This window comes from Styela clava, chromosome 8 (genome assembly GCF_964204865.1).
Source record: "Styela clava chromosome 8, kaStyClav1.hap1.2, whole genome shotgun sequence".
NCBI lineage: Eukaryota > Metazoa > Chordata > Ascidiacea > Stolidobranchia > Styelidae > Styela > Styela clava.
In genome coordinates, this window is record NC_135257.1 from 19,629,838 (window position 1) to 19,657,281 (window position 27,444).

A 27,444-nucleotide genomic window follows, 5' to 3' on the forward strand; every position below is an offset into this window, starting at 1 on the left:
CAAAACTAATCGTCCACACAACTTTCATTTCCGCAAAAACGCCAACCTATCCTAACAGCCAATCAAACTATTTTGTTAACCGCACAGCCTCAAATAGACCATGCGACAGCAGAAATATTTTATGTCTGGGAATATACATACAATAGTGTGCCATCTAAACACTAATAGCTGTCTGAACTTTTATTTTCTCCTGCAGTGGGAGCAATTTTCTCGCCATGACTCATATGTCGGTATAAATCATTCAAATTTCGCTGTTAAGAGCAAGTTGAAATCATTTCGATTTTAGGCTAGCTTCTCACGGGCAGTGTTAACGACTGTGACAGCTCTTTTTGGAATTGGCTTACATATAATGCTCCACTATGCTTTTATATAGTTTCAGAGACTTTGTCGATTTCGGCAAAATCTATTAGAATCTTAGTGTCAGTGTAAGTCACGATGGTCGGAGTGGTTTAATTTGAATATAGTTAGCTCAAATCTAATTTATTTTAGCTGACGTGGAGCTGCAAAACTTTTAATTTCATGAGATACTACTGGAAGCATTCATTTCAATCTCAGAGCTGCTTATTGTTGCTGAGTCTAATTAGTCTTACTGTTATATTTTAGCTTATGAGTAAAGGTCGTTTTTATGCATTTCAATGTCAGAAAGCCATCTTATCATCAGTGTGAGCGTTGAAATTGTTTTGTAGTTTCATTCCAAGAATAGATAGTTCTGAATTGTTATACTTGAGGTGTTTGGTGAACCCAAATTTCAATACTGAACAGTTTGTACAGGTTTTAAATTGAGATATCAATCGAAATTGCAGATGAGCTGAGCCATAAACCGACTTGCAATAAAGACCATTTTGCTGTTTCAGTCCGTCAGTGATCAATAGTTTATTTGGAAAGGTGAAACGAAAAAAATATTGGCAGCATTAAAAGTCTTATAGAAAATAATAATGAAAAGTCGAAATATATAATATGTTAATTGAAAAAACACTAAATCGGTCATGGCGACCTGGTATCCCCACCCACACTCTGGTGAATAGTCCTGCCTTTGGTATCAGAACGTTTAAACTAAATAACCGGAATATCTAAAAGTGGTATTGGCCATTCCTATGCTTTCGCAATTTCATTGCCTATTTAAGGCATCGAATCTTCGTTTCATGGCTGCATTTTTTTTTAATGGTGTCCCCTTCTACGAGATCTACACTTCATTGAATTGTAATAAAATTTTAGGATAAACGCGAAGCGGTTTACTTGGTATGGTCTGCAAAAGAGGGCAGTGATAAAATAAATTTCTCTGTATAAGTTTTGCTTCGCGGACAATATCAGTCATATATTATGAGATACAATTGTTATTGCCGACTCTCTGTGAACACGTACACTGTCTCTATAGACAGCAGCCCAATTGCGGGAGTATTCATGATCCGTTGTATATGGTTTTACTTGCAATATTATTTAATATATTATCGTGAAGACAGATATAAACTCAGATGCACATATATAAAGTAATCGAATGGTGTAAGATTGATGGCAAAATAGATTGACCGCTCAAATTTTTTTATTTGTCAACGACGTATCTATAAGCATATATATAATATTCAATAAATGATAACGTCCTACTAGGATATATGAAACAATACTTCTATCACTTTTTCCGTTATTTTTATTTCGGCCATTATTATGCCGAAAAAAGGGTTCTCGTTTCGTGATTTTCAGTGATACAGTGTGTCTGTGACTAAATTTGAGGCTATCAAGTACGCCAGTGTACTGCGCGATAATAAATTAATATGTTCAAGTCCAATTTTAATTAAACAATATAGTAAAAGCATTAGCACTAGCATTCTAGTCATAAGTACTCTTGCGTATATGTCCTATGGGGAAAATGGTTTCGAGATTTGTTTCATTGATAGCTTTTCTCGTTGAAAATAGCAAAGATATTTTTAAAATAGCTCGAGAGTATTGTTCTTGTTTCGTGGCGAATAGTTCACATCTACGCGGCGAAATTCATCCGCGCCCTCGAGGTTGAATGATTTAGTTTTACACTGGGTTATAATAGTAAATAGCATGGCTGCTGCGCTGGTCTATACTAATCGTACTTCAGATATTTTTATGTTTTACATCGATATTTACTTGACTATGTATTTTAGTATTGATTTCATAATTTTAATATTCAAGATACGCATTCAAAATTCTGACGCAGGAATCTGAAAAACAATTTTAATTTGTTATTAATAGAGAAAAATGTGCATGCACAATTTTGAACTTATTCAAGTTTTTTTTGTGTAGTACTAAAATGATGTACTACGTTTTAAATCATTCCTTTATCGGTAGATGCGCAATTCACACAAAACGCCGTCCGCCATTTTGTTTTACACTCGCACAGCACTGGCGATAATGCGATGTATTTGAGCTGGTAGCGTTCTCGTGTTTAAATCGTTTCTCTTCATTCGTGAGTAGGCTAAATATTGCTATTAAGAATCAGTATAAATATGAACAACTGCAAATTGCTCATTCGCTGTTAATTGAAAAATGCCACTAACGATACTCGAGTTTCATATCATACAGACAACATAAAGGTATGCAGACGTGTTATATTGATGTCATTTTAAACGAGGCAAATGGTGCCTTTTTCTCAATTTCCAACGTGTGGCTGACTAAGGGCTGTTGTTACTTCTTACCACTTGTGAAAAATTTTAGTGACTAAAGCGTCATTACCTATCTGGCATCGCAGATTGAATCATCATCATCATCAAATCCCAAGCTCATCGACTCACCCATGCAGCGACGTAGCCAGGAATGTTCAAAGGGGTTTTATAATTTCTAATTGCTGAGTTAGACCGTAATAGCTTTAAGGGTCCGGCCGAAGGCTGGAACACATGAGTTTTTAAGAGTCTCGAGGATATAAAAAGCATTTCAAGCTACGAAATATTGCGGATACAGGAAAATGCTTTCTAGATCAGGGCTACTCAACTGGCGGACCGCGGTCCGAATCCGGACCTTCCGGGTATTCGATTCGGACCGCGCCTAATTCTTTATTTTGGATTATCAGCCCCACTTTTGAAATTTTCTTTTATAAAATCACTTTTATAGATTCAAATATATATGAAAAGAACTATAACGCCATAATAAACAATCTTGAATAGTTAATAATCATTAGTCTGTCGATGAAGTGTGTGTTTAAGGATGGCGAAATATAATTTCTGGAAAGACCGGACCCAAATATTTTTGAAGTTTTGTATGCGGATCTTCGGTAAAGAGTTGAGTAGCCCTGTTCTAAATCACAAAGACTCTTGAAAACTCGCTAGCTGATACGGTCTTACTTGGTAATTATAAATTTCAGACCCCCCCCCCCCCCCCCTTAATTCAAAATTCCTGGTTACGCCTTTGGGAGCTTCTCACCAATCAGTGTTTGCTTTTAAATAGCCATGTTGAGGGTAGAAGGCCTACAATAAGTCGTGTACAAAAAAAACCTTAGAACCTCTTTTTCGCGATAAACAGTTGACCAAAATAATTATAAATTTCCCCCTTCGCATGTACTCAAAATTATATTCGCCCTTCGTTAGCGATTGTAAATTTAGCGTAAAATCTCTCCCTTTCAAGCCCGCATTTTTGAAACCTGCGTAATTATTTTCTCGATCTTATCGAACTTTATACGCATAACAAGGTGCAACCGATTGTTAAGTAAACATAGAGATTCGTGTAATTGAAATTGATGATGTTTTGTAGCTTTGATCTTTGATGAATTTATAGGCAGCTTCTTGTAACCGCAAAGTGAAGAGTATTTTTACTATCTCTGCATTTTGGTGTTCAATAGCATGATTGCTTTCGTTAAGTTGAAATGCGAAATAGTTGGGAATTGAAGTTTTTGTTGAGAATAGTCTCACGTAAGGGTACACATAATAAAGCCCGATCTTAGAGTACAGGGTGTCCAAAAAATTTCGCTCGATTTTATAGTTATTACAATTGTATGTTTGAATAAATTTTTTCGTATGATGAAGGAGAACTACAAGCACGATAAGAACTGATACTAAGACAAAGATATCTTTTAAGTCACCCTACTCTGCATTTGGTAATCGTAAACATATACCTTCTTATTTAGAAGGTATATATCAACCATTTACCAAATACATAGCCAGGGGGTCCAAAAAATTTCGCTCGATTTTATAGTGATAACGATGTACTTTAGCTGGGCGTCGCAAAGAGAATATTTTTCATTTTTGTAGGCGTGTTATAGCTGTGTAAAGTCAGACATGCCGCAAAGAAAGCTTATTTCGGAATCTTCAATATATGCCATGTACCTTTAAACCATTTTTACAAGGAGTTACATAATCACTCAAAGAAATAGAGAAATTCAACTCAGGAGCGACATTTTAATCGTTTGATATAAATCATATACTATGATCATTGATACATAATGTAATTCGTTTCACCCTTGATGTGCATGAAAGAAATTTGATTGGTCGATCCATCACCACGTCTTACACGTGTCCGGTTATTATTAGTTGTTGATTCCGGATATGGGAAGGGGGATTGAGGTCACTGATGGATGAAGTTTCCTTTTTATTACAAAACAATCACTTAACTACTTGCACAGGATTTCAGAACTTTGGGAATAAAGTTTACTTCGTTTTTCCTTGTTTCAAATATTTCAGCCCGTTATCTGGAACAACGTAATACTGCATAAGCAAAACGTGATGATAGAGTAGAATTTTGAGTTAAAACCTGTAACGCTGTAGTGGACTCCGACGAGTAGGAGCAAGCTCTTTTGACCATTTAAACATAAAAATGTGATTCGTACTACTTTGATGTGCTTCGTACTACTAACGCAGACGGTGACCGTACATTTGAACCCACGTACATTTGAACCCATGCGTATATCCACGGGTTCAATCTATATGCGGGTGCTAAAACCCATGGGTTAGGGTTAGTATGGGTTTAACTATCCGTGAAACAAAAGAAAATTCCATAGGTGCAATAGCATACAGGTGCAATTGTCATGGGTTCAAATGTACTTGGGTTCAAATGTAATGGAACCAACGCAGACATGACACGTAAAGATATATAATGAACGTATACAACTTAAAAAACACCGATTTAAAATAAAACAAACCTGGATGGATATATTGAATACTGACTTCATAACAAGATTTTGAAAATGTAACGGAACTATATGAACAACCTCTATATTGCCCACGTATGTAATTTAATTTTCAAATGTCAAACTTTTTCAAATTTTTTCAACAAAAACAGCGCAATTTTCAAATGACGTCACATTTCCAGGTAACGTTCACAGCTCCTGCTGCTTTCAGATGAAATACATTGTTAATATTCATGCATATCTACGTAAGCGCGTAATGCTAATTTGAAAATAATTTATAATTCCGCTTAATCACTCAACTAGTCGTCCTCTATATCCCGCAATTTCTATTAATCGCCGTCGTTCCAAATTTCGGTAATTTGTCGGCATATGTCGACAGCAATTTGCGACGCGCGAGTACCTAATTGTTTGTTTATTTATTCATTGTTCGTCATAATTGAAATAACGAGGATTATTGTGACGGATCAATCTATTGAGGTTGTCGACAATCATAATCGCATTTGTGATGTCATAAAGAGATAAATATAGTTTATTTATTTTAAATTGTTTTGTCACCATCGAATCGGAAAAGTGTCGTCAGTTTATTTTGGCGGGGCGATTATGCGCAAATAAATAAATGAGCGGGTGATGAAAGGTGTGAAATAAAAATTATTTCGTGTCCGACTTCTTATTTGGCGAACATAAATAGAAAACATCATTCGAAAACACATCGCCTCTGGCGAAGTAGGTCTATGAGAAGATGTCGTTTCAATTTCAGTACCGGTAGGTTGCGTTAGCAAAGGCAGGACTGGGAATTTTGATTCGGGAGTTATCATAAGTAAGCCTCTATAACAGTATGAGCAAAAAGATACTAATTTGTATTCGATATAGCTTCAGATATTAGCTTACATTTACAATTTTAGGTTTCTAGACCAATGGCCTAAGATTTTTTAATTGGCCTGGTAGACTGAAGTGCGACTTCATACGATAGAAATAAAGGCTACTAACTGAGCGGACAGAATTATCACTGTTAGACTAGGACACAAATATTCTGCAAACTGTCATGTCGATTGTTACCATTACTTCTAAAACGAATAACTGGTTAACTACTCCGCTACTCAAAACGGACTGGCAAACCAAACAACAGCCGTGGTTGGCCATATAATTAAGCCGTTTTGTCGCCTTTCCTCTCCTCTGGATAAATATGAAATTCCTATTTTGTATAGCTATACTTTTGTTCTTGTGAAATATTTCAATCAAGGCGTACTGAGATAGAGAAATGCCTATTTTTGTGTGTTTCATATACCTATTCCGTGCGTGTCAATGTCAAGTGTACATAGCAAAGGGATCAACCCATTAGTTTATTTACTCCGAAAATGAAAAAAATTGCCTTCGCACGATTTTAATTTTGTCTTTCCATTTTTAATATAGGAACTGAATAAATTTTTGATCGTTTGGCAAACACATGATCGTATCGCCCAAGATCTGTGCCATTTCATTAGCGGAGGAACAAATAAGAGTCGGTCTTTGTGGATTGTGATAGATTATGCAGTTTACCTAACAATATAGATCAAGTAACCTGATTTAGAACCAGTGATATTTTGATAACTTACTCGGAAATTCCCATTTTAAAAAAAGGAACTGCTCCAAGTCTCCCATCAATTGTTATTTACTGACGCGCAATTCTTCACTATATTTCGCTATAGTCTCAGTAGCTCATGGTTCTTTACTGGTAGCCTGTAACGTAACTTCGCTCAGAGATCAATCTCTCTCATTTGTGAGTGAGTGCACGTGACGTTGCTTTGAGAAAATTTCTTTACAAAAAAGAATTATCGACTCTGGAGTTTTTGTTTAAGCATTATATATGTAATAATAATATTATACTATTTTTTTATCGTAGTTTCTAATGTTTTAATGATAAATTTTGAAAATATATTGCTGAACTTCAAAAGTCGAGTCTGATGTTAGAAATGACGACAAACCCCATGGAAGTGGCCACGTGCCACTTCTTCCCGCCAAATTTTGGTAAGTTTTGTATATAAATATTTTAGGTTAGTTTATACTGTTTTTGCTCTCTTGCGCGGAGAGGGCTTCAAGTCGAAAAATGATTAGAATCGCCATTTAAATGGCCTGCCTTGTAAATGTATCTAGTCTAAATGCAAAAATGGTAATAAATGCGCCATATTTTTTTATGTATTATAAATCTTATCAATACTCTTTAATGGAGCTTGTACTTTTCAATACAACTTTACTCAAAGTAATCACAGCTAAAAGTGAGGACTGATAAAGCATTGGAGCTATATATGTTTATACTTGCGACAAAGATGTCGGGAAAAACATCGGTTTAGGAAGAATCGATTTTTGATTTCGATTTTTGAGAGCTACAGATAAAATATGCCTTCATACTCATAGAAATAGTCAGTTTTTTGAATATGTATTTCGATCTACCGTTACAAGATCTGCTGGTTATATTGGAAAACATACCTTTCGTCGTCGCATATTGAAATATTGTGACGAATCTATTCATTACCCGTTTTTTTGACATTTTGACGATTTGGTGAAAGTTTTTCATCTTATAAAAGACTTCTCGTTTCTTTAAACGGATATGTACTTTTCTTTACTTATTTTATTACTGAGTGTCTACTCTAAGACACATGAGATGTATCTATTTCGATTCATTCATGATATCATATAACTGATAAAACAGCCCGTAGTGGTTTCTGTTCAATTCCCCGTTTAAAATTCGATCCTTTAAAACAATTTCCCATTATCTGGGTACATTTTCCAGTATATTACACACCGGGATATCAATTTTACAAAGTTAAAGAATTACTTTTGTTACGTCACAAACAAATATCATATTGCGCAGGAAATCAACAATCACAAAATTATGACGTCACATAGGGTTACGTTACGCTTATTGAGTTTTAAATTGTCTTGGTAACAAATATAATCCAATGTAAACATATGTTTGAGCTACTCTGGTTACCGTGTTGCAATTCGAACCGAAATTTCTTAGTGCTGCTCGTATATCACAACATTGAAACTTTACCTAAGGCAGGAGTATTCCCTTATATACAATGTATCAGAGACGATACTAGAATTTCACACCGGTTTATCCCGGGCTCTCCCCATCTCGTTCGAAAACTATTATTTTCATATGTGACATACATTCACTTAGGGACTAGGGCAGTGCCAACTGTCAGTGGCAGTTTTCTTTATTTTGTTCATTCTCCAAAGAATCATTAGCTAGTGTTATGCGCAAATCGCACAATAGCTTTTGCGCAATTTAAAAAGGTTTAAAAAGCTAAATATTTAGCTTTCTGATAGGTTTTTGTAGCTTTTGGAACGTTTCAGTAAGCTTTTACTAGTTTTGCACATATTTCGATCTTACGAAGCTCTCCGATAGTGAATAGTTTTGGAGCTAAAGCTGTAGCTTCCTGGGTAATCCTGAATAAATAGCGCACACGACGATCACAATACGGAGAAAAAACATTAATGTGTTGCGGGGCGAAATGCCAAACCGTTTATCCTAATATTTATCCTAAAATAAGACGAAAACACACCACAAAATAGCGCAAAATTTGCCCCAAATTGATGCCTAAGTCAACGTTTTTGTAATAAAAATTGGTAATAAGTTACCCGCTATTATTGTATCATACAAATTTTCGTCTCGGCATTCAAGTTAGAGATAGGATATAATACGTGAACCATTTTTATAATGTTTTTTGATGTTCAATCGAGCTTTATACTAGCCTTTGTGTCTGAAATGGATTGATTCAAGTTCACCATTACATACCATAAAATGGAGGAAAATTCACAACTTTTTCATATATCCTGGCTTTAATAGAGCAATTCTTACACACAAAGACGACGATTTAGCGCAAGACCTTTGACTTAGTATATAAACAGTTTCCAGATGGCTGATAGACCTCATATAAATTACTGGGATTAAGGCTAACGAGGTGGTGCTAGGTCGGTTCTGTTTTTGTTCGTTTTACAACTTTGCTTTGTAACTACAGCTTTAAGTTTGTTAGGTGTATGCTGATTTTTCGGCGCTCCAGAAGTGTGTGTACCAATTAATGGAGGTAATTAATTTTGTTCGCCTACTTTACATCAAGTTGTGTAAAGTGACTGAAACCTATGGGCAGGGGGTATATTCACTCGGCTAACACAGACAGTCCCCGAACTCGTATGGCCCTAACCGTAACCTGGTGCGTACACTACGGAAGTACCGATTTTTCTATAGTCGAATCCATTAGGTTTGAAAAACCGATTTTTAGGTAAAAGTTAGCTTGTTGGACTCAACTATATTGACATCTCAATTTAAAGCCCTTGTATGGTTCGGCCTCGACCCCGATCCCTATCTTGTTTTTGCTTTGTTTACAACTTCGCTTTGGTGCTGACTTTTCTGAAGTCGAATTCATTAGGTTTGAAAATCCGATTTTTAGATAAAAATTAGCTTGTTTGACTTGACTTGGCATCTAAATTTAAAGATCTCAGATGAGTTTGCCTCGACCCCAATTCTTGTCCTATTTTTGTTTTGTTTTACAACTTCGCTTAGGTGATACAGCTTTAAGTTTGTTAATCGACTGGTGAATTTTTCTACAGTCGGATTAATTAAGATTGAAAATTAGACTTTTAGATAAAAGGCGTGGATGGCCTAATTTCTTAAGTTTCTAAATGCCAAATTAGATCGTGACAGCTAGCAGGTCCAGCCGAAAAACACGCGGGGGTTTCAAGAGTCTTTTTCTATATGGCCTAAAAAGCGTTTCAAGTTATTAAAAATTTCTATGATTGATACAATTTTTTTTTACATTTCAAGAACCTGGCTGTGCCCGTGCCCTGTATATTCCCAAAAAGGTATTCCCATTCGCCCTAAATTTAAATTAACTTCCAACCATCACGTATTCCAATTCTTACTCGCTTATTTAGATTATTTCTACCCGAGCGTGATCTAGAACGGAGTATTTAATTGTGTTTATGTATGTTTAATAAGAAAAATGGTCCGTGTCAAAATCAAAGTACCATGTTGCTTTGCGCAACAATCATTTTATTCAGTCTACCATTTCTAAATATACACATTTCTTAATTTTTCGCCAAACACGCGATGCGTGTGTGGGCGTGCACGCATTTGTATATTTATATATATATCATAATGACGATGGTGGTTAGCCTACACATGTTTATGTTCTTTTCGTATGATATATATTACATATTTTTTCAAGCTCGCTTCGTTTGTATATATATAGTATGTATGTATATACAGTGTGACTCAATAACACAGAACGCAGAATATTTGAAGCATATTCTAAAGCTGGCATGGGCAACTACGGATCGCGGGCCAAATCCGGCCCGTTGGGTGATTCAATCTGGCCCGCCTGATGCTGACACAACCATCCTATAACCAAATTTTGATGTTTTAGCTAAAAAATTGTTGTTTGTTTGTTGAGATTGGAACTAAATTTACGGTATTCTTGTCACAAGGCTTATCGTTTTTTACTTTTGCTTTTGTAACGCTGTAAATATTGTACATACCATGTAACTCAGGGTGGTCCAGACCCGCGAGCCACATGTGGCCCGCCGCTTCATTAACTGTGGCCCGCGTCACATTCGGAGAGTAATCAATAAATCGCATTTCGTGTTGTTTCGTAATCAAATTAATCAGAAAAATCTTTTGACATATTGTTGCATCATTAATATCACTGAATTGACTAGTGTTATGGCTAGCTGAGGCAAATGGCGAAGTCGAATGATGTGCTTGGCAGTCTAAATTATTATCTGGCTTTCTATCTTTTCGGTCGGGGATATATGATGCCTATATAACAATATGGGCATCATGGAAAACTAAAAATCGTATGCGGATTCTATTAGTCTGGGGTGGCTATGTCTGATAACTATGTGTATGCACAATAAAAGTGTTTGTTTTGTATTGCACTGTTTACCTATTCTTGGCACTATTGTGGCCCGCGAACAATGAAAAAAAAAATTTGTGGCCCGCGGAGCCGACAACCTTGGACCACCCTGATGTAACTATTAACGTCCTACTTACATGGCCCGCCAGTATAGGCGGGCAAAATCTTTGACCCCTGGTCTAAAAACCTTGCCCTCCCTGTTCTAGAAAAAACATAACATTTGTGAGGACGTGCTAGATTACTAAACTTTTGTGTACAATCATACACGAACAGCAGTTCAAGTGTTGAATAAACTTTCTTCATTTTAGTTGAAGTACCGGTAATTACGAAATTTAATAATTCGGGTAACCAACATCGTGTTGCCTGCTAGCCCAGCCGTATATATACAAGTGATTAACTTTTTCAGACTGTCTGTATTTTATTCTTTGATTCGGTCAATATTTAATATTTATACAAATGCGGGCAGCACTTCCCTGTTTTAGTACAGTATAATGTATAGCAGGGGTGAGCAATGTTTTTGAACCAGAGGCCAAAGATTTTGCCCACATAGACTGGCGAGTTATGTGAGTGTGGCGTAAAAAACTGGTTGGTTGTTGCAGCATCAGGCGGGCCAAATTGAATCACCAATAATTTACCCATGCCAGGTGTATACTATACACACATCTCTTCTCTACCATAGTAATATTGCCATAGTATCTAATCTATATATCTATATAATTAGGAGACAAGTAAACATAAACACACACATAGGCGATATTTATGTTTCATCAGCGTAAGTGGTTTCGATACATATCGTGTGGGCTTAGTTAGTGTATAGATACAATGTACCTGCATACCGTTACCATATCATTACAGATTAATTAATGTCTCATATATTTACTATTTCGAAATTTCCATATGACTTAGAATAGATTAGAACAGGAATTCTAATTTTCAAGGGGAGGGGGGGGGGATAACGCGGGGATAAAGTGGTTTTTCATGATTTTTGAAAGTCTTCAAATCGTTTCAAGATATACGAAAAATCGCTATGTATGATACAAATTCTTTTCACATTTCCGAAGTTAGGGAGGGGGAGCAGCAAATTCATCACGTGATTAAATTTAAAATTCCAAACGAATATTTTCCATTTTACTATTCAAGTTTCACTTTCTTTGATGGCCTCTGCGTTGGACTAAGGCGTCGCCCAAAACTGCTTTATATCCAAACCAACATCTGTTAGGCTAGCCATCGAAGGCTTTTTTTTGTTAAATATTTCATTTCATGCGAGAGACTGAACAACAAACAAAACAGTTTTTGTGGTTATACGCCATCTATTTCTATCACCCGTGCTGATTGGAAAATTGGGCATAGCATTGAAGTAATTACTCATGATAAATGCAATGTTTACGTTCACAACTTAGGATAATTCGCTTCAATTGGACTAGAACTTAAAAGTATGCTATCAATTCGGTAGCGTATTTATTAGTAGTGTTACTAGTGTATTAGATAAATGATTTTAAACTAGGTTAGGATTATCATATTTATCTCTGAAATAGTGAAGCTTATAACACGACTTATGATGGTCTTTCGCCGCTTTATCATTTTAAGTACGTTGCGATTTATTCGTTTCATATGCATTGACTTGCGAAAAAAGAGTTATGGTGTCACAATTTCATATTATGATGTAACAATTTTTCATATTATGGCTTAACAAGACAAGAGACTGAAAAAGCTTAATAGACTGTTTGGGATAAAATTAAAACTATTAGAATTAAGGTATACCCGACACCGAATTGCATGTGCAATTTATCAACATCCAGTTATTATACCATAGACTTCTCTAATTTATTATTATCTTTTCTACTTTCCATTTAAACTCAAATGAGAAAGCGTCACTTTTCGTTTTAGTGTTTAGTAATTGCCTTGGTATGTTAAAAGGACAATTACAGCCATCCAATACGCATCTTATGTACCTGTTTTTTCAAAACTTTTAACCAATTTTGAATAAACAGCCAAACACACTCGTGAAACTGCTAAAAGCAATTGTCCAATTAGTATTTTTTTTTACTCGTGAATGTCTTTGAAGTTTGGTTGTTGATTAATTAGGATGAAGTCGTTTTTAAGGCTGATACTTTATCTTTGTCTCGTGGCTGTTTTTTTAATTTATTACTGTCGACTGTATTTTACGTTTCACATTAGTTTTCTGATTGTTTAAAACCTTTTTTGTTTCGTGTGCCCTTTTAAGGTCTCTTCGTTGCTGGCTCACTATGCATAAAAGCCTTGTTTGTGTTTTGAGTTACGTGCGCTGACTTTTGTACAGTTAGGACAGTTTATAATATGTAATAAATATGTTTAAGAGGTAACCTATCGGTAACTAGTAACTACACTCAAATGCAAAGTTTATTTCTTCCCAAAAACATTTTAAAATTTTTCCGGAGGTAATCCTTTTTTGTTCGGAAGCGTTGATCAGGAGGTACATGTATGAAGTTTAAATGCCATCATTCTATGGAGTCTCTTGAGTCAAAATTATTCATTTTTTATATTCGTGTTTTTATTTGCTATTCAGCTATACTCAAACATTGGTATTAGACTAAGGGTCTATTTTGCTGCAAAACCTTCAATTTATGTTTTTTACTTTACTTTTCTATTCCAGGTACAAGCGGAGGTTATGGATATGGAGCTCACGCACAACTTCCAAATGCTCATAACATGAATCCTAATGCACAGGTGCGTTTCTTTTTAACATTACTAATAACTGTATTGAAAACCGTGTCTTTACACATTTTTGCACTCTTTTACTAAAAAACGGACTTTTCCTGGCTTGCTATCATTATCAAAAATCCTTTTCCCAATGAAACCAATCAAAGTACTCATTTAGCATATAATTAAATTTAATTAAAATTATTACCACTCTAAGATTATAAAAGTGGGCAAAATTATTTGGACACCCTTGTATATTGGGAGGCAATACAATACGGTGAATACGCTATTTTAAACCTTCGTTGTGACATCATAACTTCAACGAACGTACTGAACTTGCATGTCAGACCGTTTTGTTACGCTTATTCCCCGCTATAAATGACCCCAAATTGTCTCAATATTTGGAAACGAGTTTCCCCGTGTATAGGCAGCCAATACAGGGTCTATTTTGAAGCTATTGACACTATTACTTCAATGAACGTACTGAACTTGTTAGCAAAACGCTTCGTTATTATGTTTATCCGCGCATTAAATGACCCGTTACGGACAACACACAAAACTTATGTCGTTTCAATTTAAATACTTGTTTATGGTTTGTCTCAAACATACTTTGAAGTTTATATCGTCTAAGAACTTGCCGCCATTGTTGAGACTCTCTCATAGCGTTACTCGCGCTGTGATTGATACACGCATACAAAATGGTACAGAATTTGAGAATCGTCTCTGAATTAACATCCTATGAATATATTCGAAATAAAACCTCGAGAAAAAACCAATCTCGTATGGGGTTTAATGTTTTTTTTTTTTTTTTTCAAAAAAATCTCGAACCACTTCACTAATCTGACTCTTAAATGCTTACTTAAAACTGCACAAACGTTTATATTCATTCTAACCCAGAACTGACTATGCATCGAATCGGTGACAGCACATTTTAACCCACATACATTTGAACCCATACATTTGCACCCGTATATCCGAGGGTCCAATCTATATGTGGGTGCTAAAACCCATGGGTTAGGGTTAGTACGGGTTCAAATATTCGCAGGTACAAATTTCCATAGGTACAATAGTATGTATGCAGGTGCAATTGTCGTGGGTTCAAATGTAATGGAACCCATCAAATCTAATGTAAGTTCAAGCGCCTTTTGCTAATTTACCTTTTTGTTTCAAATCATCAGTTCGTGCGGACTATAACGACTACAGCACCAATTATACAATCCGTGATGTGCGCGTCTTGATTGATTAGGATAGATGGTTGTGTGAGCACTTTATTTTATTTTTGACGTATTTTTATATGATAGTTTCTTTCCACAGTCCGAAACGATTGTCCAGAAGATCTTTATTGTTGAATAAATTAGTATGAGGAAAGGTTGACATTGTCAAAAAGTTGATGAGATAACAGTCAAATAGAAGTCCGGACGGATCAGACTTGCCCACCTAACTATTTCTTTCACTGAGTATTTCCCTTTTTCTTACATCCAACTTCTTTTACTCAGGAAAGCTACGGTGCAGGCTACGCACCTTACTACAACGCACAGGGAGGATACTATCCCACAAATCCCGCGAGTGCGGTTATATCATCTCCCATGACATACCAACTACAGGAACCGCCACCGGGTAAGATAGATAGGAGAAATTACGGCAGTTAATTATGTTTCCCATCTTTCAGTTAGATTGAACATAGTCCTACGCGCATAAATACAGTGTTCATAGAAATTATTTTTTCGGATAGAATTCAGTTTCATTTCATTATGAATATGTTTCAAAATGGTGTAATCGTGTAAACTTTATTACTGAAACTGGAAATCGACTAATTAATCCGACCAAGAATATATATTTACTGTTTTGAATTTTCTACTCATTTGACTATATCCGTTTCTAAACCGCTCCGCGCTCTCCTGGGGTACTGAAAGCTCAAGAAACCCACATCTTGTGATAAGAGCCATTATAAATGCATTTCTTACCATACAAAATAATTCTAACCATCCAAATAATTTTCCACAGAACACGTTGTTACGTCAGAAAGCCTAAAATACACAGTTGATGACCTCGACAGAAGGAAATCCGGAAGCGGAAATAAAAATCGACCCAAGTCAAGTAAATCATCAAATCGAGCGAATTCATCGTCACCCACACCCGATACGCAACTAGAGGTTTGTAAAGTCTTTTTTTGGCGCCCCAGAAGTATGTGTATTGTGTACCAATATGGAGGTAACTAATTTTGTTCGCCTACTTTACATCAAGTTGTGTAAAGAGACTGAAGCCTATGGACAGGGGGTATATTCAGGAAATCAATTTTTTGAGAGTGCGTGAAGCTATTAAAAATTAAAATATTCGTCAGATTTGATCTTGCCCGCCGTAATTTAAATATTCACATTTCTTTATTTTGGATATTTACGTTTCATTCACGTATTTTCAACGTGTTTTTTGTATAAAAAATAATTCCGTCTTACTATCTGTTATTTGTAGCTTATTGTTAGCTAGTTATTTTTGAGGTGGGGCACGAGACTAAAATCTAAAAAGGGGGCGTGGCTCAAAAAGTTTGAAAACCACTGATTAGCATCAATGGCATTGCAGAAACTATTGACTTACAGAAACCATTTCTCAATTGTTGCGTCATTATTATTATTTTTTTTTCACTTTCAGCGTGTCTTCGTCTGGGATCTTGACGAAACCATCATTATATTTCATTCATTGCTGACTTCATCATTCGCTCACAGATATAATAAGGTAAAATACTTTTATGATTGATTTAATGAGGCTTCTTCTTTATTGATAGACGTATCAGGCCAAAACGATTTGAATAATTATGAATTGTGGATTTGTAGTGCATGTGCAGCTGTGCTATGACATTGAAATGGCAATTGGGATGCATTCATGCCTATTTATCCTTAACCTGCCGTCTACATAGGAGCCTAATATATCTTCTTTTTTGTTGGTTTAATAATATATTCATAGTCAAGTTTATTTTTTCCCATTCAGTAAAAAATAACATACGAAATTAACAAAATCCAAAACTGAAAACACATTTTTACTGGGAAAGGGAAGTCGCGGGGAACCAGGAACGGTTATCGAGCAGCGACACCCGACTTGTTATTGTTGTATTAAGACTTGTACTGCTATTTATTGATGGAGGTTGGCGGTCCAAAACAAATTGAATGGTGACCGTACATTTGAACCCACGTACATTTGAACCATGTACATTTGAACGTGTATATCCGCGGGTTCAGTCTATATGCGGGTGCTAAAACCCATGGGTTAGGGTTAGTCTGGGTTCAAATATCCGTAGAACAAAAAAATTTCCATAGGTGCAATAGTATACAGATGCAATTGTCGTGGGTTCAGATGTAATGGAGCCGAATTGAATACCGTGAATTGTAACACTTGTGCGACTTAAAAATCACACCAGCTGTTTTTGTGATGGACAAATAGATGTATGTGGAGGAGGCCGTTTAAATTGGAATCCATGCATTCATCCCTATTTGTGCTTAGCCTGCTGCATCCATGGCTGCCTAACGGATGCCATTCAAAGTGAAAATATTTGGTGAAAAATATTTGTAAAAAAAATAGAAAAAAAAAGTCTGAAGCCTTGGTTAGATTTATCAAGTATAACACGTTTTATTCTGAAGGGTAAAACGAGTATAAAACGTTGTCCTAATGAAAAATAAGACTTGTAATTCTTTACTATTTTTAACCAAATTTGCCAAAGCACACAAAACGCCATGGGAAAGTGACATTGTTACAGAACCTGGTACAAAATCACTTTCGTTTAAAATGTCTCATAGATGGGCCACGCCTATTTAACGCCCCTATCTACACCCCATGAACGATAGATTATAAATCAGAACATTGTCTAATTCCGGTAGTTTGACACGGGTGAAAGAAAATGCCCCATTTTTCAAACGGGGTGGAATTTTCCCACACCCCCTGTGCAGAGCGTAGATTAATGGCATAGTATCTTTGTTTTTGCAGAACGTAAAGAGCTTAAATCGCGTTAAGGTCAAGCTACCTCTACGATTCGGCTACTTAGCTTTGCCTACCGTAACGTCTTACGAAACGTTGCGCTTTTTGTTAGCTACAGCAGGTGGTAATTAGCTTGTTAATACTAGTTTTTGGTACTCCCGTAGTGTGTATCAGGTCAGGGTTAAGCCATAATTTTATTCCTATTTTCCTTATTTTAGTTCTATTACAAGTTCGGGGACTGTCTGTGTTAGCCAAGTGAATATACCCCCATGCCAACAGATTCCGTTCCCTTCACACAACTTGATGTAAAATGGCGAACAAAATTAGTTACCTAGTATTGGTACACATACTTCTGAAGCGCTCAAATTCGACACCAGGCCGTGAATTATTTTAATAATATAAAATATTTTCTTGTCCCCGAGTTTGTGTTCCCAAACAATCAAAATTCCTGGATTCGGTTAACTTATTTGAGTAGTGACGCCTCATTAACCGTCATTTCGTAAAATAAGTTTGTTTTTCGTGGATTATCAACACTTAAAACCTCTTTAATCAACCCAATGCGACCAGAGTTTTTAGAGCGACATAGTGTTTGACGAAATTCAAAATTTTATCGATATAGGATTGAACAAGACTGTAAGAGTGAAACGATTCCTCTAACTTTCTGAAAAACCTTGTTACGTAATTATTATTTAACAAAGCGATAAGAGATGTTAAAACGAATTTTCAAAATGAGTCGATCTTCGATGGAAAAATTATTTTAGGATGAAATCGTCTCCGTTGTCGGTTTGATCAAATTTGCCTAAAACCTCGTCGTTAGCTGACGATTTAATTTACAACGATATCAAATCCAACTTTTTGATTAGATGGCGTAGCGGTTACAGGCTTCGTTGTTTGTGTTCGTTGTTTGGCAATGTTTATCGGTTATTTAAAACTAAATGTTCAACACAGGCGAAAAATAATAAATGGGTAATTCCGAACCGAAAGATTCTGATTCTAACAAAAATAGAAGTTCCTCGCGTACCGATGGATACTTTTACAGACGAGTATTGGTAGTGAAAAAATGCTCCATGAAAACACCTTAACACACAACAACATAGAAAAACACCTCGCAGACAGGGCTTGTGATCTTGGTATGACTTCTTTCTTCTAACTAAAATATTGTAGTTCCGGCCCATTAGTATCTGTTAGTTCAGAGATTTTCATTCGGTATGATCCTTATCAAGTAGAAATGATAGAAAGATCTTATGTACTTGCTTTGATCTTATTTTAAACCATACTTAGACGGATCTCATAGACGCATATAGATAACATCCCAAAAATTTCTACATTTTCCAGTTTACCTTTCCAGGCAATTTAATTTTATTTACTTTTCAAATCCTCAAACTAATCCTAAAACACGTTAATGACCGTAACATTTCGTTTCAACGTGGGCAGTCTCGCTCAGAAACAACGAAAGGTCATTGCTAATGAACTAGGAACTTACTGTTATAAAGAAAGAAAAAGTAACTTTCATTGCATAGTAAATGTTTAATTTATTCTGTTTTCAAGTGAAATTTGAAGTTATTGATTTTAAAATGGATGTGTTTTCAATAAGACCGAACAACAACATGGCTGCTCTGATTGCATACTTTACTAATTCTCTTCTGCGGTGAAACAAGTCTGCTTTTTTGTAGCCCACGTGTCCAACATCAGACTTCACTTAGTTCTTTTTAACATATCTGGTGAGAGTCACATGCGAAATACCGAATTTTTTGCTGGCTTGCCTGATGGTCTTTCCATTTTCTACAACTTCCTTCACCGCTTGCAGCATTCTTTGTTTTGATGTTTGATCTCGTAAATTTACGTAAATACGTCGACGTGGCTGCTTGGAAGAGCTTTGTTCCGAGTCTTAGTAGAAGCGTTGAAAAATATTTGATAACATATATAAGTTCAGACTAAATTAAAATTGAGACTGAAATAAGGAAGGAGCACACAAAAAGGGGTGGGAGATGACAAACGTACAACGCTTTAAAGTACTTTTTGTGCTGAGTGACGAAATAATAAAGAGTAATAAATTAGGCGAATGGAGGAATTTACCGAAAAAGTTAGTAACCAATGTGCTAACCGTTGACAACGGACTAAAAATAGCAAGAATTTGAAAATGTTTATAATGTTTAGTAACTCAACCTTTTCGACCTTGGAGCATTTAGCGTCGCTTTCCTGCGATCCGACGAACCGGTATTTTGAGAACGTCAAAATAATATTATTAGACTCGTCTTATATAGGATTATATCTGAAAACCAGATGAAGTTTTCGTATGTATTTCACATAAGGAATATTTATAGGTTTTGGATATTTCAGCTTTGAACAATTCTTCTCAAAAATTGGGGGAATATTTTGGCATGTAATATTTCTCTTGCTACAACGTTGTTGTCCATTCAATTCATACAGGGCACTTTTAGCGGCGCTCCAGAAGTGTCTGTACCAATATGGCGGTAACTAATTTTGTTCGCCTAATTTACATCAAGTTGTGTAAAAGGACTGAAACCTATTCGCTTGGCCAACACAGAAAGTCCCCGAGCTCGTAATAGAATTGAAAGAATGAAAATCGAAACAAAATTCTGACCTAAGCTGGTACACACACTTTCAATTCCGATTTTAGAAAGAATTTATCATAAATATTTAACGTGATTCTTCAATTTCTCTTATTTTTTATTGTTAAACGCCCTCACAAAATGACAAAATACAAAAAAATAAGTTTCGTTTAAAAAATCGTTTAGTGTTTATATTTTGCAAATGTCCCATGACGAAAACTTGAAGTGAAATCGCCGTAAAAGCTGTCAAACATGTTTTGATTTCCGTCTGTTACGAAACAATCATCTTTAAGAAATTGTCATCAACCATTTTTGTTTCGTTATGAGAGTAAGAATTTTTTTTATTTGTTCCCTCATAAAGAAATGGCGACAATATGGCTCAATCTCAGATGACCAAGCAAGGCCTATCTATTGACTTCTCTTGTCGGTTTAGGCGAAACTGCTGTCATGTAGTTCACAAGCGTTATATATACAGGGTGTTAAAAAGTCCTGTTACAATTTCAATTTTGTTAGGAAGTCAGTTATCCATATATTTCAACTCTCAAGTTTGTTTTATTTTAAAAATGTTTTTATCTCATTTAATGCACATTTATATCCACCTTTAGTTGCGTGAAGCACATCAATTTGTTTTACCTATTTAATGAACAATTTTAAGTATATCCTTCACTCGAAATTTATATTCGAAATTTTGACGTTATCTCGTTTCACTTGCTTTTTTAGGTTAATCTTCATTAAATTTAAACGATTTAAATTTTCACTTTATGTAAATAGGACGCCAGTTGTTGAATGCCGGTTGATGAAGATATATTTTTCCCAGCAAAAAATCATTTTTCTCAATTGCCTCACAATCCAGTCCATTGTTTGTTAATGAATTAACAATGGTATTTCCTCGTTTCCATGGCGCCAAAACTTTTAATTATGAGGCAACAAACGTAGTAATTTGATATTAAACTCGACCTGACTGTGATGTCATAAAGTCATCTTACTCCAGTTACCAGCTGACAATTTTCACGGTTGTTGCATCATAATGCACTTAATGATGAATTTTAAATCAAGCGTCGTCAAATTGATTTTTAATTTTCGGGAAAATAAATCAAAATTTTCCTTCCGCTTGTGTGAGAATTTATTTTAAAATGTAATAGATTTGAGGTGACAGCACATTTTAGAAAAGGTTTATTAAAGTCAATTATATAGTCCGTGTTAACAATATACAGTTCTCATAAAGTTTCGTTAAAATTTGAATTTTGTCATGAAGTAAGTTCTCAATATATATTAACCAGGTTTTGTTTTATTCGAATCGGTGTTAAACAAGTTTATTTACCTTCATGTAAATACACCTGTAGGGCCCAACAATCTATATATGGTATCCATAAATTCCATTTGCAATTTAAAAATTTGACGACCCTATGAACACTCTGTACATTACGCTAAAACAAAAAATCAATCACTCAAGATAAAATTGTATTTGAATTGAAATGTCGCCTCATTTCCTTTTATTTGTGAGCCTATAATATTAAAAATACCACCATATACACTTAAAATAATCACGCGCGAAGAAATATGAACAATAGCGAACATATATTTAAATGTCGTCATAATTCACTTCTTCAGATATGAAAATTCAAAACTTTCATTTGAAAATATAGGAATAGCCTACTACAAAATTTTTCTTGTTATACTTTTTAAAATAAATAACGAATGGATATTAGATCAGATAGGAACAATGAAATATTTGTGTTCGCTCAGATTCTTAGAATTTCGTATTCGATAAAAGTTTTTTTTCGTGATGTGTTTCGCACACTCTCTTCAAACAAGGCTCGAGACAAAAAAAAATATCAACATATATATATCTTATATGCCAATGTAACAGAAATCGTTCATATGAAATAAGCTTATATTATTGTGCATTAAGGTTCGCTGTCTAGTTTCAATGTTGTTGGATAGTCTGATTAAATATTTCAATCTTTCTGACTTTTTTTCGAGCAGAAAAAATATTGACGGAATAAATTTTGACAGAAAAATCTGACTTGTCCTTCCAAATCGAAAAATACTGAATAATTGATTTTAATTGCGGGAAGTGACAAGGTCGTGACCCTCTAGTAGCGACACCCAACTCCACGTATGCGGAAGGGGTTCTCCAATACCAATGAAATTCGATTATCGTATTGTATAATATTTTTTATTGTGTTTTCACACACATTCGCTATGACCAAGGCTTCAAGCTAGCAGTCGCTGTTACAAATTACTATTACGGTATTTATATAGAAAGATTATTTGGAGGTGATACTCAACTTTTGCGCGGAGAAGGCTTGAATATATCGGATGCGTGTAGGATTAAAATTTCTCTATTCGAAATTATTTAAATTAATGATCCATGTATTTCGAATCTTTTGAACTTCCATTATCGTTACTTCTTCTCACATATATACATTCACATTTGAATGATTCTAATATGATGGTCCATACGCGGGGAGTTTGTGAGCTTTCCAACATTTTATATCCAGTGTAATATATGCTGGGTAATTTGGAGACTTCTTACGAGAAGAGGTGTGCGAACAATACTATCGCTATTTTACTCATAAGTGCCATGATTTTAAGTCGAAGTTTAGCAAAAACAGCATTTTCAAACACACCTTCTTTATAAAAATCTTTAATTTTGTGCCATTAATTTTCGTAAACTTAATCTATCAGGCAATCAAAATTTCACACAGCGATTTAGCCGAGAAAATCGGCCTTGTCATTCTAAATAAATCGTTTTCAATTATTCTGCGACCACAAAGTAAAATATGCGCATTATGTGAAATTCAATCCTTTTCCGGGGGCTCAAATTTCCACACGGAAAATATTGTGCTGCCCTCGGGCGTGTGGGAATAATAACGCTTGTTATTCTGACAATTTTTGTAATGTCGCGCACTGGCGCGAATTTATTGAGTGGGGTACCGTATTAGGATGACGCATAAACGCACTATTATTGTATTAACGCATATTTAACTCACAAGCTACGAGGAGATCAAAAATAAAACCCAGGTCACTGGGACATATTCTAAATAGGGACCTCCAGAAGTATGCGCACCAAGATGGCGCACAACCTCAACATAGTAGGTGTATACTGGTTATGATTTAGGTTGTGCGACATCTTGGTGCGCATACTTCTGGAGCACCCTAAATAGAACATAACTTTTATCCAAAACGGCCATAAATTACTGGAACTTTTGGGTACAATTATACACAAACACAAATTCGAGTGCTAAATAAATTTTCCTCATCTCAGTAGAAGTAAATTGAAAATATATGGGTTGGTTTCTGGGTCGTCCTGTATTACTGATGCACTGATTCCAAGTTATACCGGACATATATCGTTGGCAACGTGTCGTTGCTGCAGCTGTGAATTTCATTTTCCATTCTAAGTCAGGCCATTTGACTTAGGATTTCTATGACGTTATGATATGACGTCATGGGTTTGGGAAACCCCTTGTTTAACCGTAGTGAATACCTAAGGTTCGCAGGAATAACAATACATTATTTTATTATTTTTCCAGGACGCGACTCTCTCCTGCAGTCTTGGTCTTCGTATGGAAGAATTGATATTCAATTTAGCCGATACTCATTTGTTTTTCAATGACTTAGAGGTAGATTATTTATTTACTAGATGATTTCACTATTCGATTTTTCGGGTCTATCGAAGTACACGCCCACAAATACTTCCAGTTGGCCTGGCTTAACAATTTAGCATATGTCGTTCCTAACCCCCACCTGACTACACCATCCAAAAATTACGTCAGAGTGACGTAATAAGGCCCGCGAACACAAAACGTACAGACGTCTAAAACGCACAGACGAGCATTCGAAATCGGACAATCGTAGCTATACTTTGGCAAGCTCTATGACGTGATTGTAACGTCGTAGTGACGTAATTTTTGGACAACGTAGTCAGGTGGGGGTTAGGAATGTTATACGCAAAAATCATTATGCTACGCCCATAGAAGTACTTGTGGGAGCGTACTACGTGACACCCTGTTTTCCCAACTGAACTTCAATAAGTATTTGCTAATATATAGAAATAGAATATGATTTCATTCGAGTTACACGACCAGAAATATCGATTTGATAACGCCTATATTTCAAGATAATTTCATCATTTTTTTTTTTTCAAATAGGAATGCGACCAAGTCCACATTGATGACATCTCTTCTGACGACAACGGTCAAGATCTCACAAATTATAATTTCGGTACAGACGGCTTCAGAGCGACATCTGGCGGCGTTTGTGTGGCCGGTGGAGTTCGAGGTGGAGTCGATTGGATGCGCAAGCTTGCTTTTCGTTACAGACGCATCAAGGAGATTTATGAAAGATATGCTAACAATGTCGGCTCTCTACTGGCACCTCACGACAGAGAAACATGGCTCCAAATAAGACAAGATCTTGAAACAGTCACGGATTCATGGCTCACTCTGGCAATGAAGTCATTAAACATAATTAATCAAAGGTAACATAGTTATTTTTAAATGAAGTACTGGAATTAGATATTGTGGTATTTATTGTATAAAAAATGTATTCATCAGTTAAGATCCACAATCAAGCCTGTGCTTCTGAAACAAATAACTGGATAGAAAATCCCACGCCCGACGTGGGCTTGTAATTAGTCCAATAATTTTCGAATTGAATAGATTCTTGAATACTTTGGAGATATAAAATTGTATGTAACTTTTTCATTGTATTAGATCCTCCAGACACATAAATTACTGAAAACATAGAGTACATCACTCATGCAGATTGCTGAGCGTTCACACACAATGAAAAACACGTTTTCATCAAGAAATCACTACAGAAAAGCGTCATATGTCAGGAATGCGTTGAAAAAATATGGCTTCAATAGAGAATAAACGAGAAATTTAGATCGACCTTTGGTGGAAAAAGAAGGCGGCGATTCGAAATTTTGCTCGGAACCGATTCGAATAATTTAATATTCGATTCGAACTGCACAGCCCTACTTGTAATCAGACGAGAGGCCGTGGTTCGCCATATGATTAAGCCGTTTTATCGTCTTTTCACTCTCCCGGGATAAAAGTGATACTAATCACTTTCCTGACGTAAAAATGTCCTCTTGTGACTATTTCAACATGTCAATTTTTTCTTCAGACCGAACTGCATAAACGTTCTTGCTACAACAACACAACTGGTACCAGCCCTCGCTAAATTAATGCTTTATGGTCTTGGAGGCGTCTTTAACATAGAAAATATCTATTCTGCGACCAAAATTGGAAAGGAAAGCTGCTTCGAACGAATTATACAAAGGTTCGGGAGAAATGTGACGTATGTAGCGGTGGGCGATGGACGCGATGAGGAACAGGCGGCTAAAGTGGTAAGTAGTGATTGTGACGTATGGCAGTTGTTTGTTGCATAGTGTTTGATACTCATAGTGAAGTAATAATACTGGCTGGTCCAAGGTTGTCGGCTCCGCGGGACACAAATTTATTTTTTCATTGTTCACGGGCCACAATAGTGCCAAGAATAGGTAAACAGTGCAATACAAAACAAACACTTTTATTGTACAAACACATAGTTATCAGACATAGCCATCTCAGACTAATAGAATCCGCATTCGATTTTTAGTTTTCTATGATGCACATATTCCCGACCAAAAAGATAGAAAGCCAGTTAACAATTTAGACTGCCAAGCACGTCATTCAACTTCGCTAGTTGCCTCAGCTATAGCCATAACACTAGTCAATTCAGTGACATTAGTGATGTAACAATATGTCAAAAGATTTTTCTGGTTAATTTGATTACGAAACAACACGGAATGCGATTTATCGATTACTCTCCGAATGTGACGCGGGCCACAGATAATGAAGCGGCGGGCCACATGTGGCCCGCGGGCCTGGGTTTGGACCACCCTGTAAATATTATATAGCGATCGGAGACCGCCGACTTATCGATCTTCCGAAAAAACGATAAAAAAAAAAATTCAATCAATTAATACTTCCCTAATTAAAAAAAAATAAATATTTAATTAAATAATAATTCGCTAATTATACGACATAATTCTGTCAAAATCAATGGGCTCCTGGTCCGAGATATGATGAATGCACATGCAAAATTTGGAGCAGATTTCACCTCGCTTTCGTGAGATATCGCGTAACATACGAAAGTGTCTAACAGACAGACAAACAGAAAAATATCTATGAACATACTTACCGATCAAGATCAATAAAATAAGTAACAAGGCATAACAAGCAAATAGACGAAATACCTTTTTTCTTTTGTGACCCATTTTCGTTGCACAAAAAATTATTTGAAAATATTACCAAAAAGCGGTGCTTTTTGAGTTGGTATCTAATCATAGTTTGAAGCTTTATTCACCGAAGTGATTTGATAAAATAATTACTGGGGTTTTAAAGCCTACCTTTTCAAGTTTCACTCTTTGCAGAGTTGATGAAAACAATTGTTAAATCTTCATAGCACCCTTTTTTATAGTTTTTTCTCCAAATATATATTTCTTTCTCCTTCTTTCAGCACAACATGCCTTTCTGGCGAATCTCAACACATTCCGATCTTATGGCTCTTCATCATGCAATGGAACAAGAATATCTGTGAAATTACGATGCAAAATATGTGAACTCGTCGTGAAGTTACGAGACAAACTCGGCTGCGGGCCGTCGAGGAGATTGATGTTACTAGACAATATTAAACAGAGTGGTGCTTGGAGTCTAAATTTTAAAACCGGAAATGAGATTTTGATGAACAGAAATAGATCACACTTTACGGTACATTACAGTATGACTGAAATCGCAGAAAATTCTCGCTTTCTTGTTTTTTCGGACTCGCTCTTGATGGATAAATCTCTGGACATTGGTATTTTATGTTAATTATACCATTCCTTTCAACTTAACTAAAATTAGTAGGTTTTCGAGTCTCACCAGATGTTGCTCGAAGACTCAATTGTATTTTATTCTATAGGGTATCCATATAGTCATAAAACAATTTTTAAAGTTGCAAAGGAAATTTATCGATACTATTTATTATTTTGGCTCTCACAGATTATGAAGTGAAAATACTCAAACAATTACTGATTAAAAAACAACAAACCTGGTTAAGATATACTGATAAGTGACATCATAACAAAATTGAAATTGTAAAGGAACTTTATGGAAACCCTGTTTAATAGCTACAATATTTTTACATCAGGGCAATACTCAAACGTACGACGTTGTTACATATGGAAAGGGCGAATTATTTTGGTTCCTTGTGAAAA

At 35.7% G+C, this 27,444-nt stretch overlaps 1 protein-coding gene across 1 annotated transcript in view; it reads left to right on the top strand.

The window, feature by feature from the left end:
- LOC120345751 (protein phosphatase EYA2-like) overlaps positions 1-27,444 on the top strand; it is an 84,125-nt gene extending 56,681 nt beyond the window's left edge. The window contains exons 9-16 of the mRNA XM_039415294.2: positions 13,607-13,680; positions 15,150-15,270; positions 15,658-15,806; positions 16,300-16,383; positions 23,729-23,818; positions 24,347-24,675; positions 25,329-25,551; positions 26,706-27,444. Coding sequence (XP_039271228.2) covers positions 13,607-13,680; positions 15,150-15,270; positions 15,658-15,806; positions 16,300-16,383; positions 23,729-23,818; positions 24,347-24,675; positions 25,329-25,551; positions 26,706-26,786 — 1,151 coding nt within the window. The 3' untranslated portion in view covers positions 26,787-27,444. The remainder of the gene's footprint in view (positions 1-13,606; positions 13,681-15,149; positions 15,271-15,657; positions 15,807-16,299; positions 16,384-23,728; positions 23,819-24,346; positions 24,676-25,328; positions 25,552-26,705) is intronic.